This window comes from Rhea americana, unplaced genomic scaffold, assembly GCF_003343005.1.
Source record: "Rhea americana isolate MKP2758 unplaced genomic scaffold, rheAme1 scaffold_28, whole genome shotgun sequence".
Lineage (NCBI taxonomy): Eukaryota > Metazoa > Chordata > Aves > Rheiformes > Rheidae > Rhea > Rhea americana.
The window spans coordinates 6143883-6163398 of record NW_028186401.1 but is presented as its reverse complement, the minus strand read 5'-3'; the positions used below and the strand labels follow the sequence as shown (position 1 = coordinate 6163398).

The 19516-nt window shown below is 47.5% G+C and overlaps 2 protein-coding genes across 5 annotated transcripts in view; one reads left to right on the top strand and one right to left on the bottom strand.

Annotated features, from left to right (window-relative positions):
* Window positions 1-428: 428 nt before the first annotated feature.
* Window positions 429-10798, top strand: KIF7 (kinesin family member 7). 4 transcript variants are annotated; one of them, XM_085308682.1, is made up of 17 exons: window positions 429-842; window positions 1246-1663; window positions 2474-3005; window positions 3600-3743; window positions 3897-4124; window positions 4556-4752; window positions 5074-5180; window positions 5472-5627; window positions 6227-6429; window positions 6543-6740; window positions 7001-7126; window positions 7640-7816; window positions 8165-8380; window positions 8634-8840; window positions 9188-9386; window positions 9495-9644; window positions 9979-10798. In XM_085308682.1, exons 1-17 carry the CDS (start codon window positions 683-685, stop codon window positions 10362-10364), a joined length of 3804 nt encoding a protein of 1267 aa, XP_085164808.1. In that variant the 5' UTR covers window positions 429-682; the 3' UTR covers window positions 10365-10798. The 4 variants fall into 4 exon arrangements, with proteins under 4 accessions (XP_085164808.1, XP_085164805.1, XP_085164809.1 ...); XM_085308679.1 differs by having other exon boundaries at window positions 4553-4752; XM_085308683.1 differs by having other exon boundaries at window positions 430-842; window positions 9982-10798.
* Window positions 10799-12603: 1805 nt separating this feature from the next.
* The window catches only part of TICRR (TOPBP1 interacting checkpoint and replication regulator), an 18469-nt gene continuing 11556 nt past the window's right edge, over window positions 12604-19516 (bottom strand). Inside the window, exons 17-23 of the mRNA XM_085308757.1 lie at window positions 19224-19314; window positions 18650-18711; window positions 17957-18112; window positions 17083-17240; window positions 14535-16839; window positions 13412-13522; window positions 12604-13058 (exon numbers count right to left, since the gene is read on the bottom strand). Coding sequence (XP_085164883.1) covers window positions 12940-13058; window positions 13412-13522; window positions 14535-16839; window positions 17083-17240; window positions 17957-18112; window positions 18650-18711; window positions 19224-19314 — 3002 coding nt within the window. The 3' untranslated portion in view covers window positions 12604-12939. The remainder of the gene's footprint in view (window positions 13059-13411; window positions 13523-14534; window positions 16840-17082; window positions 17241-17956; window positions 18113-18649; window positions 18712-19223; window positions 19315-19516) is intronic.

Below are 19516 nucleotides of genomic sequence, written 5' to 3'. Positions count from 1 at the left end.
TGTAGATATCTTACTGAGCATGTACTGTAAATATTTTGGTCAGCCTTAGTTAATGGCATAATTTGAAGATACTGAATTGCTTCCATACTTTCAAGTTTATCTCTAGTTTAATTTTCCAACTGGGGATTGGGGCATTGTCCTTTTACATGGCTGTTAATAAACAAAAGCAAAACAACTTTAAATTAAAGTTCCAGAGTGCTGTGGCCAGATAAAGATAGTCTACAAGCATTAAAAAAATAAAAAATAAATAAAAATAAAAGTATGTGCTAGGAAAGTTTGTGGAGTAGTGCTGGCTTCAAAGGCAGGCATGTTCTGGCCTCGGGCATGGTGTTTGTTTCCCTCTGATACCTTAATGCAGCTTTTTGGTCTCAAGGAGCACTGTAGACATGCAGTGTTGCTCGAATGCTGCGCTGCTGTGGAAGGGAGGAGTGGAATAGGATTTGCCCCAAGGCCCTGTRTCTTAAAAGCATTCACGTGGAAGTTTAATCTGGGCTTCTAGTGATGAGCTGTGGGAAAGCTGCAAGGCTGCTCCGGTTTTGTGAAGTGTGCCCTGCAGCCTGGCTCCTGCATCGTGGCTCAGTCCCCGTCTGGCACTGGCTCTCAGGGCATTCGGCGACTGTGTACATGAATCTCTTTGCCAGCCTCCATCAATGAAGATGAGCAGGGCATCATCCCACGAGCCATGGCTGAGACCTTCAGGCTCATCGATGAGAATGACCTGATTGACTACACGGTCAGAGTGTCCTACCTGGAAGTGTATAAGGAGGAGTTTCGGGACTTGCTGCAGGTGGATACAGCCAGCAAAGACATCCAGATCCGGGAGGATGACAAGGGAAACATTGGTATGTTTGTCTGCTCTTGAGCTCCCTTTTCTTCCCATTTGCAAGCCATTTTGCCGTTTGTGTCCATGTAAGGTGGAGCGAGGTCTTCTCCTCCACATCTCTCCTGCAGTAGCTTGCTATGCATAGCCCTGCTCTGTCTAAAAAACCTATTTTTGCATGGCATAATATGAATAGAGCAGTGGCACCAGGCTGCATAAGGGGCACTGGAAGGGACTCCTCAGAGTCTAAGCCTCAGACTTTGTGTGCCGCTGAGAACTGTGGTTTATGCTGCAAGAAGGTTCGCAGGAGCAAGCTGCTTCAGTGTGCTGTGGGGCTGTTCCAGACTGCAGGCTCTGCTGCTCCTTTGTGCAGATTTCCTTGGGCAGCTCATCCCTTGCAGTGACAGCTCTGTTTCCCATTGCAGTGCTGTGCGGTGTGAAAGAGTCAGAAGTGGAAGGGCTGGATGAGGTCTTGAGCTTGCTGGAGATGGGTAACACAGCCAAGCACACTGGAGCTACCCACATCAACGCACAGTCAAGCCGCTCGCACACCATCTTCACGGTGACCATGGAGCAGCGGCGTGGGGCTGGCCGCCTTACTCGCCTCACCCTCCATGATCGCGYCTCCCTCCCTGCCTCGGGCCAAGTGCTGGTTTCCAAGTTTCACTTTGTGGACCTTGCGGGCTCAGAGCGAATTGTGAAGACTGGAAACACGGGGGAGAGGCTGAAGGAGAGTATCCAGATCAACAGTGGTTTGCTGGCCTTGGGCAACGTAATCAGTGCCTTGGGAGATCCTCGGAGGAAGTGCAGCCACATTCCCTACAGGGACTCCAAAATCACCAGGTACAGAATGGGATCGGGACCCCACGCTCTTATGGGTGCATGGCCCAACAGGAGGGACATGAGGCTTCTCTCTGCCTTTCTGGCCTGCTGAAAGTCTTCTCCCATGCTCAGCCTGCAAGGTTTGGTGGCAGAGTCCCCCAGCCTACCGGAGAGAAGTTTGCTGGGTGAGCTGTCCCTTGTGCTGTCACACTGGGGCTCTTGGTCCATCTACTTGATTGCAGGAGGTCAGTTGACCCCATGTGCCTCACAGCATTTTAGGAATCTACCCTATATGTGAGTCTTCCTGTAGAGAAGCTGGGGAAACAATGAGGCCAGGATAAAAATGAAAAACTAGCTTGTTCTGGTGCTGCAGAAGGCAAGGCTTGGATGATTCATGCTACTGAAGCTGAGATTGGGTGTCAGTGCAGGTTATTCTGCCCATTCCTGCTTAGCAGTGAGTAGAAAGTGCTCCAGTATACCCGTTGGATGGTTTGCCTATAATGAGCAGGGCTGTAGTTAATTTTTAGCCTAAACAGATGTCCTTTGCAATCTACAGCAGGGTGCTTTGTTGCATGCACCTAGCAGTGTTCTCAGAGTCAGGTAGCCCAGAGCCTTGGGAATTACCCAGAAGGAAATGTGCCATGGTGCAAACATTTCTCCTACTGCTTAATCATTCGGGTCACTTTGCTAGTGCTGAACTGATTATAGACAGAGAATATAATTTTCATTGGGTTTAACCTTGTAAATGGATGGGTAGGTGGTACCCTTCTGTTTCCTGCATTATTCTACATTTCAGCCGTTTTAATTGTCTTGTGATGTGCTTCTGCCTAGGATCCTAAAAGATTCCCTGGGGGGCAATGCCCAGACTGTCATGATAGCCTGTGTCAGCCCTTCCTCTTCTGACTTTGATGAGAGCCTCAACACACTGAATTATGCCAGCCGAGCTCAGAACATCCAGAACAAGGCTGTGGTGAACTGCCGCAAGGAGACAGAGCATGTTGAAGAGCTTCATCTGCAGATAAAGAACTTGCAGAAAGCACTGGAGCAGCGGCACCGCTCAGAGACCCGCATTATCAACCGCTCGGACACCACCAAGCAGGGCTCACAAGATGCCACAGCTCGCCTACTGGCAGAATGTGCCCACTACCGGACATGCACAGACGCTGCATATCGGCTGCTGATGGAGCTGCAGGAGGACAGCAACCTCACTGTGGAACAGATCCTGCGGGTTAAGGAGTGGCTGTGTGCCGTGGAAAGCGAGAGGAGCGAGCTCACCTCGGCCGGGTTGGATAGTGGCATCGAGAGCACCTCTGCAGAGGACCAGAGCCTTGAGGGACAAGGTTCAAAGCTGGCAAAAGCCCAGGTAATGATTGGGGTGTTAGCTCTACACTTGGATGTGCGCGTAGCATCCTAGTAAAGCACAGCACAACTGCCAAAGTCTGCTGCCTGAGAGGGGGAGCAGACCTATTGTAGAGAGCAGAGTTACAGAGGTGCCATGTGAGGACAGTGAAGTGGGCCCTATATTAGCAATGGGAAAGGCAGATGATTTTTTCCATGAAGCACTCTAGTGGTCTGGCATGAGCTCCTGTAGGCACTTGGGGAAAAATGAAGAGGCTGCTGTAGCTCTGAAGCAGGGAGGAGATGGTGCTCATCTGACTACCCTGAGTACAGCAGCCCTGGGGCAGAGAGCAACAACAGCTCGGCAGGTGGAAGGGTCAGGAGAGCGAGTGGAGGAGAAACTTGGCTCAGGGCAACCTGGTCAAGAGGCCATAGGGAGGCAGAAAGACGGTCTTCTAGGAAAGCAGAGAGAGGCTGGATTCAGCTATCATTCTGACATTTGTTTTGAAAGCAAAATCTCTGCAGAGCTGTGTCTGCAGAGCTGCCGTGCCGCTGTGGAGACCAGGGCAGTGAGGGAAGGACAAAGGCGGAGACTGATGCTGCGTTTCTTGTATTCTAGGGGCATGTGAACACTGAGAAGGTGTGTGAGCCCATCAAAGATGAGCATGTAGCCAAACTGCAGAGGCAAGTGGAGCGTCTGGAGGAGGAGAACCGTGATTTCCTGGCTGCCCTGGAGGATGCAATGGAGCAGTATAAACTACAGGTATTTCTGGGTTCTGCTTTCTTAGAAGGGACCTGCCTTGCTCTTCCCCGTTCCCCCAAACAATAGGGGTGAGTGCAGCCTGGCCTCTGGGATCCTGTGCAGCAGATCTGGGATTGACAGGTTTATGATCCCATTTTTCTTGTTGCCTCCTAGAGTGACAAACTGCAGGAACAACAGGATAAGATCTCGGAACTGCATGTGCGCTTGGAGATGGCAATGCCAAATCTGAGTGTGCCAGAACTGCTGGAAAACCTCCACTTGGTGACTGTCACCCAGAGACCTCACACAGCCCCTCTGGATGCTGCACAGTCCCATGGCCTCAGCGTGGTTCCCTCTGGGCTCCTCCATGCTGAGCAGAGTGGAAGAGGCCTTTGTAGGAAGGTGAGAATGCAAATCTTTGTTGTGAATGCCTCCATTTAGCAGGTGCTGCCTTTTCACTCTCAGTCCCTTCACCTTAGGAGCTGTTTTTTCCCACTTCTGCACATTAGCCTTGTCAAAAGTGTAGTCCAGATGCTCAGTTCGCATCAGGAAAGATTCACATCTCTGACAAAAGCAGCCAGCTTTGAAACTGAGGCCTTAGCTTTGATCCTGCCAGCTAGTTCCAGTCTTTTGCTCAGCTTCTGAGCAGCAGAAGGCAGGAAGACTGCCAGTTAGTTATGGGAACACTCCAATTCCCCCGAAAATACACTGAACTCTGCTTTGTTGCTCTTCCTTGTACCTAACAGCAATGCCCAGCTGAAAGTCAGCTTCTTTTTCTAACATGGGCTCTCACACAGCATGTTTCATTTCTCTCTGATTCTCTTTCCCAGCAGCTTGACAGTAATCCCTCCTGCCAGGAAGAGGACCTAGCAGTCTGTCATCCCAGCCCTGTGCAGTGTCTGACTGGCAGCCCAGAGATCAAAGATGTGGTKCTGAGAAGAGAGTTCAGCCAAGACTCAGAGAAGCTGGCCCAGCTGTCCTCAGAAGAGGAGGAAGAGTGGGAACAGAAACGGTCCCTGTATCAGCGTCGGTGAGTTGAGGCTGTTCCAGCACTTGCATTGCTGCTGCAGTAATAAGGCCCTGGCCGGTCACTGGTTGGAGCTTAGTCGCCCACCTCTGCATCTCAGCCCTCATGTAGGWTGTAGAAGTAAATGCCATTCCTGGGGTCAGCAGTTCTGTTGAGACAGTTGACTGCTTACCGAGGAGCTAGTTTGCTTCATTCCTGAACTTCACTCCCACTATTTCGATCTCCCTCTGAAGCCCCCTCTTACTCTGTGGATCATGAGGGTCCTTAGTGGAAACAGCTCTGGTAGYACTGAGACCCAAGTGATTAATTTGCTGTTCTTTCTAGAAATGGGATCCTAAGTTGGAGCAAGAAGGAGATTTGCATCAAGTTGGGCGAGGAGACGAGTGGAGGCAATTCCCAGCTAATTCAGGAGCAGTCGGAGCTGCCCAAAGGCAAGTGGAAACCCTAGGTTGTCAGGCAGGCTTTCTRAGGGTGGTGGTGTTTTGCTGGGTACTTTTGATAGGAAGGTCTGGCTGAACCAGAGGACAAAATGAGAGTCCAGCTGCTTTGCTCGTGGAGAAAGCTAGCTTGCTGGGATCTYGGAAGAGCTGCGTGTTTTGGTGGAAGATGGAGGTGACTGGGTGATGCTGTGCCAGTTCTAGTTACAGATCTGAGGTCTGATTGTCCTTCTGTCACATGACTGCTAGGACAGGAGCATCCTTACCTGGGAATCTGTGTTGCAGAAGCCTGCCGGAGGCAGGAGCAGCTGGTTGGTCTGCGGGAACACCTTCCAGGGAAGGACTCTGAGTGGAGGCTGGTGCAAGCACAGCAGAAGATCCGAGAGCTGGCAATCAACATCCGTATGAAGGAGGAGCTGATCACGGAGCTCATTAAGACAGGTGCAGAGGTGCTGGCGAGGCAATTGGGGACTATGTACCTGTTTCCTGCAAACCTTCTCCTGGTTGGGATGCTTGGTTTCCTCTCCCAAACTCACCTTTGTTTCCCTGTTGTCTGTGTTCAGTCTTTCTCCTGTAGGCAGCAAAATGCTGTTTCTCTGTCCTCTGGCTGACTGGGGCCTTTGATAGTGTTTTTTCCCCAAATCTCTTCCCCAAAGTAGCTGAGGGCAAGGAGAGCACTGGGGAGCTGAGAAAGGGAGGTCTAAAAGTCACTGTACCTAGTCTTTATAGCCACCTGCCAAAAAAGTTTGATGAGCTAGAGCAGACCTGCAAGGCCAAGGAAGCAAAGGTCTGGTGCTTTGTCTGGGGCGCTAATGAGGAGCCCAAGGGCTCTTCRGGGAAGAAGTTCAGTCACCCAGAAGGGGAAGCCCTTCCTCGTCTGTGCATGAAGGCTGCCTCTGCTCACATCTGCATGGCAGCTGATCCAGTCAGATCCCTGGGCAGTGATGCCGCAGCCTGGGGCAGATGGAGCCCTTCCATGGGACCTTGGTGGCAAGAGAACTGGGCCTGGGTGTCAGTGTGGAGGTGTGTGTATGTTGCAGGCAAGGACGCCCAGGCTCTGAACAAGCAGTACTGCCTGAAGATCAGTGAGCTGGAGCAGGAGGCAGAGCAGGTGCGGRCAGAGCTGAGCGACAGCCAGAAGCAGCTCCAGGAGTTGGAAGGCAAAGAGCCATGGGACCCTGGGGAGAAGCGCAAACTGCAAGAGTATCGTACACGTGTGGCAGCTGCCCAAAGCAAGGCACGGGTCAGTGTGAACAGAGGCGGTCTGGCTCTGCCTACCGGGGCTGGTGGGCTGGGGCACTCCCCACAAAGGGTGTGGGGAAGCTGCCGAGCCTAAGGATAGCTCTCATCTGGCAGGTTCTGAGCAAGAAGAAGCAGGCAACGGAGAGGCTGGTGTCACTTTCAACCCAGAGTGAGAAGCGAGTGCAGGAGCTGGAGAGGAACATTCAGCTGATGCGGCGGCAGCAGGGTCAGCTGCAGAAACGGCTGCGGGAAGAGAGTGAGCAGAAACGGCGGCTGGAGACYGAGATGAATAAACGGCAGCACCGAGTCAAGGTAGGCGCTGGCAGGAGCAGTTGTGATAGAACTGTATTTGAGATGAAGGCAGGTGGGCTCTGCAAGCCACTGGGCAGTTCTGATGGTGCCTCTGACTGTCCCAACGGAGCAACAAGCTGGGGAGAGTATGGTGGGTACTACAGTTTTTAAGAGTCTCCRAAGAGCTAGCTTGGGAGCATAATCTGCCCATCAGCCTGCAGTCCCTGGCTGCAAACAGCTTCCAGTCTCTCAAAGGCTGACAGTTGCTCCTCCCCATGCAGGAACTAGAACTGAAGCATGAACAGCACCAGAAGATTCTGCGCATCAAAACTGAGGAAATCGCAGCTTTCCAGAGGAAGCGGCGGAGTGGCAGCAACGGCTCTGTGATCAGCCTGGAGCAGCAGCAGGTACAGGCACAGCAGGTCTGGCTCACCCTTTTGCTTCAAAGAGAACTGCTGTGCCATGCTACAGGCTCACAGGGGATGCCTGGCAGTGGGTGTCTCAGCTTGAGATGGGCTGTGGCATGCTCAATCCCTAGCCTGTCCTGTCCTTAAGGAGGACAGTGCCTGATGTCATTCATATCTGGCAGCAAAGTACCTAGAGATCATCTCTCATCTGCATGGCTAGGATCCCTTTAAGTCTAAGCATTTGTAGAGAACCTGTGCTATCTTGTCTKTTGGTACAGGGGTTGTGGGAGTTACGGCTCCCTATGCCTCCTTGACAGTTGGGAATCCAGCTCAGCTCTGCCTCTTGTAGGAGCCTGGAGGATAAAACCAGTGAAGACTGGGCTATATAGGTTGGCACAGATAGAACCAAGACTCTAGGTCTGATCGCAGCCCCTTTGCTCCCTAATCTAGTAGTCTTCAGATTGCTAGTGCTGTCAACAAACGTGCACATGACCTTTCTCTCTCCTCCATCAGAAAATTGAGGAACAGAAGAAGTGGCTGGACATGGAGATGGATAAAGTCCTTGAGCAGCGCCGGGCCTTGGATGAGCTAGAGGATGAGCTGAGGAAACGGGAAGCTATCGTGGCCAAAAAGGAGGCGTTGCTGCAGGAGAAGAATGGCCTGGAGAGCAAACGACTGCGCTCCAGCCAGGTGGGAGGAGAGTCACACCTCTGCCCCTTGCTTGGCTTCCAGCAGAGAGGTGGGAGAGGAAAGGGCCTGTGAGGGGATGACTACGTGCCATTCTGGATCTGGCAGAGAGCTGCAGGCCRGAATGATGTAGTGTCATTGGGAAGTAGTTAGAAAATTTTATCTGCCTCTGCCACCCAAGAATCTGCTTTTGCTGTGCCTCTGAGCTAGTGGTTTGATAAGCCAAGGCATTTCGGGGTCGGGGGGGGAGGTTTATTTTCTGGTTTTCAGTAACAACTTGACCTGTGGAGGGAGCGTTGAGAGGCCTGGTTTTCCTTTAGAGCAGATCCTTTCAAGGATTTTCTGCTTCAGGCCCTTACAGATGACATAGTGCGTGTGTCCAGCCGCCTGGAGCACTTGGAAAAAGAGCTGACAGAGAAGAATGGACAGCTGCGCCATGGCAGTGCTCATGATCAGCAACAGATCCGCCAGGAGATCAACAACCTGCGCCAGGAGAAGGACCAGCTGCTCAAACAGAGGTTGGAACTAGACAACAAACTGCGCCAGGGCACGCTGCTGTCCCCGGAGGTACCTGTTCTTTGGCAAGGCTGCTCTGCTTGCGAGAGTGCAAAGCAGGAGGAGAGAAGTAGGGTAAAGTCCTGATCACAGGTTCCTAAACTGTGCATATCCCAGCTTCCTGCTGGTAACATTGGAGCTAGGTGAGTTGCTAGGTGGGAGGGAGATAGGGAAGGAGTGAAAGCTTTGGTCCCATATGAGTGCTGTTCCCTGTCCTGCATGCTGACCCCAGCCTCAGATGGTAATTGCTGTTCTGCCTTGGCAGGAAGAGCGGATCTTGTTCCAGCTGGATGAGGCTATTGAGGCTCTGGATGCTGCCATTGAGTACAAGAATGAGTCCATCACATGCAGGCAGCGAGTGCTACGGGCCTCAGCCAGCCTGCTRTCGCAGTGTGAGATGAACCTCATGGCCAAGCTCAGCTACCTCTCCTCCTCTGAGACCCGAGCTCTGCTTTGCAAGTACTTTGACAAGGTGGGAGTCAAGACTGCCTTCTGCGCTGACCAAACTGTTTTCCTCAGCCTTGAGCCTTCTGTCTACCTCCTACTGTGTTTCTGCCCTATAAAGCTATCCCACTTGTCCCAACACCTGAAATACTTAGGTGCTGGTACAGGATGCATTGATCCCTGTGCTGTGGTGTSTCTGCCACAACAATGCAGCAACATGTTGTTTGCTTCCTTGAAGTAGCTGTGACAGCCTAGAAATACTGATCTCCTTCACATGCAGTACCCAAAAAACCCTAACTTGATCAGGCTGTGTGGGGAAGAAGGCATCCAGACTCCAAAGGGGTTGAGAGATCTTTGTTCTTGGGCACTGGACAGGTGGTGACACTGCGAGAGGATCAGCACAGGCAGCATATTGCCTTTTCAGAGCTGGAGATGCAGCTGGAGGAGCAGCAGCAGCTGGTGTACTGGCTGGAGGTGGCTGTGGAGCGCCAGCGCCTGGAGATGGACCGCCAGCTCACCCTGCAGCAGAAGGAGCATGAGCAGAACATGCAATTGCTGCTCCAGCAGAGCCGTGGTAACAGCAACAGGCAGCTGCAGCCTAGCATGTTCTTGGGCCTGTGCTAGCTCTTCTTCAAGCCACAGAGCCCTACAAAAGCTGAAGTAGCACTGTTTCTCCTTGTAGAGCACATGGATGAGGAGCTGGCCAGCAGCAAGCTGCAGTATGAGGGGAGGATTCAGATGCTGGAAAAGGAGCTGAGCCGATACGTGTGGGCAAACCAGGAGCTAAACCAGAGGTTGGGTAACATGAACTTCCATCCAGGACAAACGAAAGGTAAGGGAGATCCTCGTCTTGGGCTTTGCCATTCCTAGCAAATTGGAGGTAAGCTGCTAGCACCCAGGAGCAATGCTGGAGTGTTTCAGTGCTGGCAGTGAGTACTGGGGTTAGGTTTAGYTCAGTTGGTTAGAGCGTGGTGCTAATGATGCCGAGGTCGTAAGTTTGATCCCCCTATGGGCCACTCATTTGGGGTTGGACTAGATGATCTCCAGCAGTCCCTTCCAACCTTACCAATTCTATGATTCCATGAAGCACTTTGTAAGAATTGCTTTAATTTTCTCATCAGCATCAATCCTGACATTCAGCTCACTGCAGTCGTAATTTTTCCCAGCAGGGATGGAGAGAAACATTCATGGGGCTGGGGAGAGACCTCCTCCTGCACTTGGGATCTGTGAAGAATCCAGCCTTGGGGAACAGCACTTGCCCCCAGCTGTTACTGAAGAAAGCCATTGGGTCAGGGATGACAGCAGAGATCTGGTGCACGCCCCTTTGCCATCCACATGGCGACGTTCTTCCCTGCCCAATGACAACCCCACGGACCTTCGGCAGAGGGACACAGAGCACTTGCTCAGAGGGGGGCAGTCCCATGAGATGTACCTGCCACGGAACCTCACATCTGCCTCCAAGTCCCGCCGGGAGCCRCGCAGAACCAATCTGAACACACCCCCTGTGCCTTACCACCCAGCAATGATAGATGTTAGGAAAAATCCACTCTAGACATAAGCTTGTAACACTTCTGTGGCACAGGGCCAGAAGGAGTAGATACTGCTGATGTGGGCTCAAGTGCCTTTCTGCTCCCCTGAGCCAACCTKGCCACAAACCTGTTGTATTTCATAGGCCTGAAAAATGTAGGGCTTTTCAGCATAAGGGAACTAAGGTGCAGTCTCACCAGCACTGCCTGGCCACCTTTCCTCCTGCATCTTCAGCAGCTTAAACACTGGGAAGTGGGAGGTATCTCTGAACCTGGCCTCTAACACTAAAGACTTGTTTACATTTCCACAACCTCTGCTTGTGGRGCTTGCTCATCACTAGCAGATTCAGAGGGAAACACACTGCAGTTCTAGAGAACTTGTAAATAGATTTTTGTAGTAACTTTTTAAAAAATGTTTCTACTGTAACTTTTCTAATAAAGCAGAATGAATTTTATGAAACAGGCACATGTCAGAGGTCCTATGGTCACTAATTCAACACTGYAGGAAAGACATTTAGACAAACTTCATAGCAACTGTGAATAGCTGAGGCCTGCTGCATTGTTGCCTTAATGTCTGAATACACGTGATTTAGAAGCACTCAAAATAATTACCTGTAGGATTCATGAATTAAGCATTTCTCTATTTGCCTTCAGCAGCAAATGCTATCTAAGTTGCTTCAGCAAAAGYACCTCCTGACAACAGCCCAATTATCTGAAACATCTCAGATAAAAGCAGGCCTGGTTCAATACTATCTTTTGCTCTAAGCTTTCGAACAGTTTTTTTTTTTCCCCCTCATTCTTAGGAGTACTTCCAGTCAGGATGTAAGAGATGAAATATGATCCTGTAAACTCACGCTGATCTGTCCCTTTCCCCAGGTGGATCTTAAGTTTAACTCTCCTAACAGAGCAAGAAGTGAAAGCCTTGATAGCTGCTTTTAAGAGAAAGCTGCAGCTAGGTTCTGCCCGATCCCCAAAACAAGCCACTTACTGTTGGAAGAATAGTTGTGATAGCTGTGTTCCTCACTTCAGCCTGAAGTAAGGCATGCTAATTTAAAAGCCAGTATCTGCAGGAGGAGGAGAACTGGAAGATGATTCCTACATACCTATCTTGCCTATAGGGGTATTTCTTGTCCTCTTTTTAAAAGGGAACTTAACATTACTGAGGGCTCTAGGTGTGTCTGAACTGCAAGATATTTCCAAAAATAAAGGCCTCTAGTTTAAATAAGGACCTTCAGCAGCAGAAAAATAAAAGGAATCCCTTCTACTCTCTCAGAAATAATCATCTTTGAGCCCCAAGCTTATCTATGAATCCACATCCTTCCAACACATGCACCTTTTCCCTTCATCAAAACAACCCTAAGTGCAGCACTTCCCTCTTAGAAAAGCCTTAAAACCATTTAATGACCTACTTTTGAACAGTTACGCCTGGCTTCAGAAGRATAGCATGCTATCTTTCTTTGTAGCTCTTTGCTTTGTGTATGTTCCGTGGACACTGGGATGACTTCCCTGCTGTGCACAGACAGATCTCTGCTAAAGGAAAAACCCAGCGCTCTAGGAGAGCTTTGGGTAGCATAAGACAACACATGCTTTCAGCTCCTTGTAGGCTACGTTTTACTCACTGAATCACAGCTCCTGCTGTCTTCCTGTRCTCTCATTCTAACCCCACATCCCACAGATGATTAGTCACTATTTAATTAGCAAAGAAGCTGGGGAAGGGAAAAAAGTCTCTTTGAACTGTCATCTCCATTTACTCCGTAAGAATTTTACCTCTCAAGGAAATTTCCCCAGAGTCCTCTCTGGCTCATTATAGGCTTGCATAAGAGAAGGGTAACAAAGTTACTCTTCCAGCAACAATTGCACTGGTACTAGACCTATTCAGCCAGCAATTCCAGATCCAATTCTGCTTCCGGGGGCAGGGCAGGAACAGAAGGACAAACTTCCCCTCCACATCTTCCCTGTTGCCAGCTAGGTGGTCTCTCCACTTCTACATAGTCTTCTCTGGCCTTTGACAGATATTTCTCAGCAATTTGAGCTCATTAACCTGTCAGAGAATGTCTGCTTTTTTTTGTTGTTTGTTTGTTATTTTCCTGCTAAGGTGACAAGCAGGATACAGCTCACAGAGGGATCCAGTTAGTCTCAGAGCAAGATGAACAGCAGAAACATGCAACCAGTTTTGTACACATTTGCCTTCAGTACCTCTCCTGCAGCCATAATCCCTTGCCCACAACTTGGGGTAGGCCAGGTATAAGACCAAGTGACACAAAATAAAAATTCAGTAATTTTATTTTACAAGATAGGCATAGAACACAACAGTTCTCCTTACCTAGTGGAATGGAACCTTCACTGCAAAACCTAGCTATCACACGCAGAAGTAGTGCCAGAAAGACTGAGCTAGGTTTTGAATGGATGAAGAGATGCTCCAACTGAAGCTAAAAGCTTTTAAAGTGGTCCCTATACCCACTGTCACATGCTTGCATCCTGCCTCTTACCAATGCAGACAGCTCCAGGACAGCATCAAGTATCCTTGTCCTTGTTAAAAGTCATGTTGTACAGCTGAGATGATAGGAAGTTCCCCATAGTATTCTGTCCTGGCTTCCAACTTCAGCTAAGCAGCTTTTTACGTGAGTAAGTCCTGCTAAGGGGACGCTCCTTAGAAGCCACGCTGTTGAATGGAGACAGCTCCTGACTGGCAATATCTTGGAAAGCATCTGATTCCTCTTCTACAAACACAAAAAATAAATTAAAGCCATGATTTGACAAATGTACTGCTCAGTGACTCTAAACAGCCCAATATCAACTGGAAGCAACAGAAGTAGTAAACTGCACTATATGGTAGCCTATTCTACTCTTCAGTATTACCTCTGCTCCCTTCTGAACTTCCCAGTGCAAATATCTTAAGGCACGTCAGATAGCGAAACTGAATACAGAAGTCGCAAACATACCCAAAGGCTTTCTGCACAAAGACCAGTCCCTAGGACAGTGCTCTCTCATTCTTAGATACAGGCATACAGAAAGCAAATTTAGATAGTCCGCTAGAGCCCAGCCTTTCCTCACAGCCCAGGTGGTTGGTTACCTTGAGCATATTTTCTCCAAGAYGGTGTCTGTCTCTGACACAGCAGTGGAGACTGGGTCAGTGCTAGAAGGCTGCTGGCAGAGAGAGCGCTTTTCACTGGCGGAGTTGAGCCTGGAGAAGCACAGTAAGATACTGCAGCAAACTGACAACTCATGGCTTTCAGGTAAGTAATACACAGTCCCATAAGGCAGCAGCATCTGCCTTTACCCTCACAGTTATTTCACATCTTACAGGCTAAAACTACTCTACTATAGATCTTTGTTTCTAAAACAAGATTGGATTAAGTATTTGGAATTAAAAGGCCCTGCTTAGAAAGCTGAGATAGCCTGTTTCACCAAGGGCCAACTGAACTGTCAGCGTCCACAGCAAATAAATAAATAGAATTTAAACTTCAGTGCCTACTGATACAACATTATGACTAGCAAGGCAAACACYTCTGTACTGTTGCACTTCTGATTTACACATTGAATTGGCACTATTAGGTTGGCACATTAGAGGATTGGAACACCAATATATACAAATATCCATAGGAYCACCTTCTATGGATATTCCAGTTTGAGAGCACCAGGCTGTAAACTTCATATAGTTGGGTATAGCATTGAACAGACACTGAGCAGAAATAGTTAGCAGCATCAGACAAATGCAGATTCATTACCTAGTCCAATCTCAAAATGTATTGTGATAAAAGCTTCCCTCAAGCAACAGTTCGCATTCCATCCCATGCATCCTAGCTGCCTTGCAGCACCTTTTATCACTTGATTTTTCATATCTATTCAATTCAACAAGTTAGCCATTAGAGGCAGTAGTGATCCTTTCTCAACCAAGTCCTTAAAGTAAATTCCTCCCAGCTCCTGCTGTTTCATGTTTCCCTGATCACCCCACAACTGTTAACGTGCCAATAGGTGAACTTGTTATCTGTAATCTGCCTACTTCTCTACTATAATAGGGCAAAATTACCTTGTACATCATTTGCAACCCACTCTTCCCCTCAATCTCATTCTCCCTCAGATAGTCAGACCAAAAAAAAAAAAAACCACACAGTTGTGTTCTTGTTTCTTGCCTATCCCGTATTTTTAAGGCATCTCTGAATTTCAGTGGAATGTCACTCATGCTGCTCAATTACCTGACAAAAGGAAGACATCATCATCCCCTACGCAACTGCGATGCACAGGAGTTACAAGTGAACATGCTCTGGGTTTCTCCGGAACCACAGTGTCTGCCCTTGATTTGCTTTCCTTGCTCTTGTCTTGAGAGCAGCAAATGAGCTCTAAGTTGATCATATCGGCACAAGACCTCTTAGCCTCGTGCTTCTCCTCCTTTTCGGGTGATAGATACGTAAAGACCCGCTTCCGAGATTTCAGGCCAAAAGTCCCAAAGGCAGTATTCTCATCAGTTCTGGGTTCAGAGTCACTAGGAGATGGCTGATCCTGGAGCCTGCAAACCCCTTCCAGTTCAAATTCCCCAAAGGTACTTATGACTTTGTTGCTGCAGTGCTCCAAGATTTTCATCTCCCCCTCTTTGTCTGTCAACGTTCTCTTCGTTTCATCTGCATTTTTCTCACTTTGAGTACAGCTAGCATTAGCAGTGCTGCTGGAGGCTCTCTTTCTCCGAGGCCAATCCTTGATAGCATCAGGGGTAGTCTTCCCCTTTTGCTTTGGGGAAGGTGTACAGGGAACTCCTGCTTCCAAGGGGGATGGGGAAGTGGTGTTAGAGGCAGAGGCACAACTTGTTGGGGTGTATGACTGGCATATGTAGGTCTGTCCTCCACCTTTCCCAGGCGTACTATGGAAAGAGCGAAAGCAAGAGGGTGAAACACAGACTGCTGCTAGCTTTTCTGGGTGTTTGCTACACCAGGTCACAGCAAGATCACCAAAAGGGCTCTCTCCTCCCTTGGGTTTGCTGGCATTTGCTTCAGATTGAATTTCCAGTGCTGAGGAAGATCCAATCTTCTTAAAGCGAAGTTTGGGCAGTCCTGAGGCTTGCATTTCAAGTTCAACCTCATAAGTCGGAGGGCTCTCAGAAGGCAGTTTGCAGTGTCTTTTAGGAGTAGAAAATTTGGCTGGAATTTCAGGATTTCCCAGGCGTGCTGCAGCCTCCCGCTGCCTCCTGTCTGCAGTGCAGCGCAAAGAATAGGCAGAAGCAGACTTCGGCAGAGCAGGCAAAGCATTCAGGGCCGATCTGGAGTGTCTCTTAAGACTTGGAGCCTTCAGCTCTGTACATGGATCTCTTACAGTTCTGGGTTCCAAGTCATTATTGCTTGTTTGAGATTCACTAAGGAGAGACTCACAAGTATTTCCACTGGAGTTATCCTCCTTAACCAACTGCTCACTCTCGATCTCAGCCTTCAATACCTGTACCTGCCCTCCAGCACAAGGCTTAGGAGAGAAATGCTTTTCCAAGCTCTTCTGGTCCTTTCTTGGAGAAGGATTTTGAGGTAATATATACATTTGTTTATTTTTCTCCAATATAGAGGTAGTTTCAGGAATATGGGTATTACAAAGCTGGACACTTTCTACCGAAGAGCYACCACAGTTACTATCATATTGACTATCCTTATTTCTGGAAGGTGTTGTACACACAAAGGTGAGGTTCTCTCCTCCAGAATTTGATTCACATTTGGATTGTTCAGGTGTGCAGAGGGGGGACCTCAAGGAAGCATCAGTGATGCCAGGCAGTTTTAGAAGAGATGTTTTAGGTGTGTTAAGTTCCCAGTAAAACTCCTCAGTTTGCACATGGAAGGGAGAGCTGTTTGCTGGAGCGTTTGTGGAATTTGCAGAGGGGGGAGAATTGAAGGGAGGGTCTGCCCTCGCAGTGAGCTGTGCAGTTTCTGCCCTCAGTGGGCTGGTATGTAGTTTTGAACCTGAATCTTCAAGCTTTCTGGGAGTACTTTCCACCACCATAGGTGCTGATTCTGACTGCATCTGTTTTTGCTCTGGTATGATTTGCCTCTGAGCATCGATTAGAGACACTGATTTTGAGATGGATCTCAAGGAGCGTCCTGGAGGTTGAAGGTCTGTAAGAGATGTTTCTTGGAGGGTAGATGTGGAAGAAACACTTGGATTTGAATCTTTCAGAGGCAATGACAAAGCACTGTGCATTTTCAACCCTTCCTTTTCTGGTATTTTTAAGTCAATCTTTTTGTGAGAAGGGGAAAATCTTTTCATTGGAGAACAATCCTTATAAGTTACTTGTAGTAAGTCAACCTTCTTACTTTCCATTAACACAGATGGTGACATGACCCTTTGTTTAGGGTGAGAAAAGTACTTTCCCAAGCACTTAGCTACACTTTGCCTAGCAGCTGGACTTCTGCCAGGAGTCCTCTCCAACATCTCTGGTGTCCTGTGGAGTGTGCGAGGTGATCTCCTTGGTAGTTTACCGGCAGAATTCAGTGGTTTCTGGGTAGCTTTATGAGGTGCTTTTTTAGGAGTCTGTAGTGGGGGGGGGGGAGGAGGGAAGAGAGAGAGAGAAGAATCATGCATGTTCTGCTCCAGCACTATTTATCTATCCTTCTTGATTTTTTGGTTTTTGAGATTTAAAAAACAAAAGGAACTGTTTGGTTAGAGATTCTACACAATTTAACCCTAGGTTTATGATGCATAGATCTGATTAAGCAYGACTAGAAAAAGAAGGTGGGAAGAAGGAAAGAAGAAAAAGGAAGCACGTGTTTCTACCTGACATGCAATTTGCTCCTCTAAGTTTAAGGAATCTTTTCTTGTTCTCCTCTTTCCAGGTGAATGTTTCATTACAGGACTACACGTGTCAGTAACTGCTCCAAAGAAAAACCTCTTGGGAGTCTGGACAGTGGAACTTTCAGAACACATCTTAATACCTATAAAGTAGAACAGAACAATTGAACTAACACCAAGTAACCTGACACGAACAACTGTCTTGGTYACTTCAAATGTATGGACAGATAATTTACAAAACTATAGTGCTGGCATGTTCTTTTCTAGCCAAATTTTAAAGCTGCACCAGAATTGTTATGTCCCAATCTAAAAACTAATAAAATCTGTAGACAGAGAGCTCTTTAAAAAAAAAAAAAAAAAGGTATAAAAATAGCCCAGCCTTAATCTATTTATAGCTCACAGCATAAGAGTTCTAGTTCATGATTAAGGAACCTAGTAGGTATAATATAAAGAACCATTTATAGCTGATAATCTTACTGAGAGAAAGCCAGAGAAGATCCTATCACTCTTCGCTTTATGCTGCCACAGAAGAGACTGAAAGTAGCTTTAGGATTTCTCTCCRATATTTTACAGGGACTTCACTGCATTTAGAATATGCAGACTGACAATCAGTGGTTTGATGGGCCCGACTGGTTTTGAAATTGGGCAGTGTATTCATCACAAAAAAAACTGCTGTTCTTTATTCAGATTCCCAATTCAAAAATAATTAACTAGGACAATTTTCTGTCTACAAAAGATATTATCTGACAGCTCTTAGCCTCTAAGAATTTTTTGTAGAGTCAAATCAAACCAAACTTAGACATATACATACCAGCTTTTCAGATCAATGACATTAGCCTGCTCAAATCTCATTCAGTACCTGCTACTTCCTTCTGAGCACAGCTCTCCTCCTCTTGCCGTGGATAGACTTGCTGCTTAGTTTGTGAGCATGGCTGTGCAGTGGAATAAAAAGTGCCAGAGCGGGTCCTATTCAGCAACAGTTGTTTGATACGTGGACTTCTTCTTAAACCTGCTTCTGAAAGGCAAGAATATCAGATACTGGGCCTTCTTTCTCTCTCAAGAACAGAGACATCCTCAGGAAGGGTTCATAACTGACAAGCACACATCTTAAGAACTAACTCTGGTGAGTACAATTAACACTGTCTCATATAAAGAGGCAGATACGAAGGGTGGAGGAGGAAGAACAAAAACACAAGAAYCCTTCAAGTTCCTTGGAGGTTTGGAATGCTAATGCATGCAAGTCTCTTTCAAAATCATGGTCCCCTCTCCTAAGTCATGATTACTAGTTACACCTTTCCAGAGTAAAGGTACTTGTTCATGCTTGAAGTCTCTTGTGTCTTTTCAGCTACAGAAGTCAACTTTCTACCTTTCTTTAATCTCTACAGTAAAGGGTTGCCAAAGCAGTGAGCAGAAAGTGGTTCTTCCAGAGGTGTCTGTGTTCCACCAATAAAATAGAGTACTTTTATATTGACTTACATATGGCTTATCTAAACTGAAGCACACTCTTAAAAGCCACATCACAGTAAAAGCCCTTGTCAAAATCAGTGCTTACCACATATGGTCTTCTCTGGAGATTCTTCTACAACACCAGCGTCAGAACCTGGATCAGACACCCTTGAGAAACAGAAGCAGCTTTGGACTCAGCACATTTTCCACAAATGTGAACAGAGAACTTACCAAGAAAACTGAGAGTTAGTGCTATATTCTACAATAGAACATTGCTTTGTGGGTTACTCTGAATGAGCATTTAGGAAGCACTTCCCCATCCATTAACACTTGATTGGGCATAGGAACCTTTCTAGTTGTAGTATAGCAAATGATCTTACACAAAAGCAAATGCTAGATTTCAGCCTGGACTCTACAAGTYACAGCACAGGCCTTTTCTCTGGAAACCCTGGAAACAACAACTAAACATAAATAGTAATTTGCTACAGGAAGGATAGTACCCTAGCTTATATGACAAAGCAAGCAGTATTTCTCCCCACTCGGACATTGGAATTTAAGAATCTCCATCAGTTGCTACCTTAGGTGAAGGTGATATTTTGACTACAAAACAAAACCCTGCTTCAGAGCCACTTGTTAAACATGCAGCAATTACTGAAGAAATTCAGAAACAGCTCACTCACCGGCCCTTGATCTGTTTATGTATTAGCCTTCTGGAGATCTGCTTATGTAGTGGTGTCTCTGCAACTCTCTTGGTCAACAGTTTGTGATGATCTTAAACAAAAGAAAAAAAAAACAAACAAAAAAAAACCAAACAAGAGATTTACATCCAGAGAACTACATTAAAGTTAGGATAAATAATGAAATATGGTTTCCTATAAGCTTCAGTTTAAGAATGATAGCCAATAGAGAAACACTGTATGTTGGTCTCCCTGCACTCATGAACTTTGAAACACCTATTAGATGATAGTTTAGT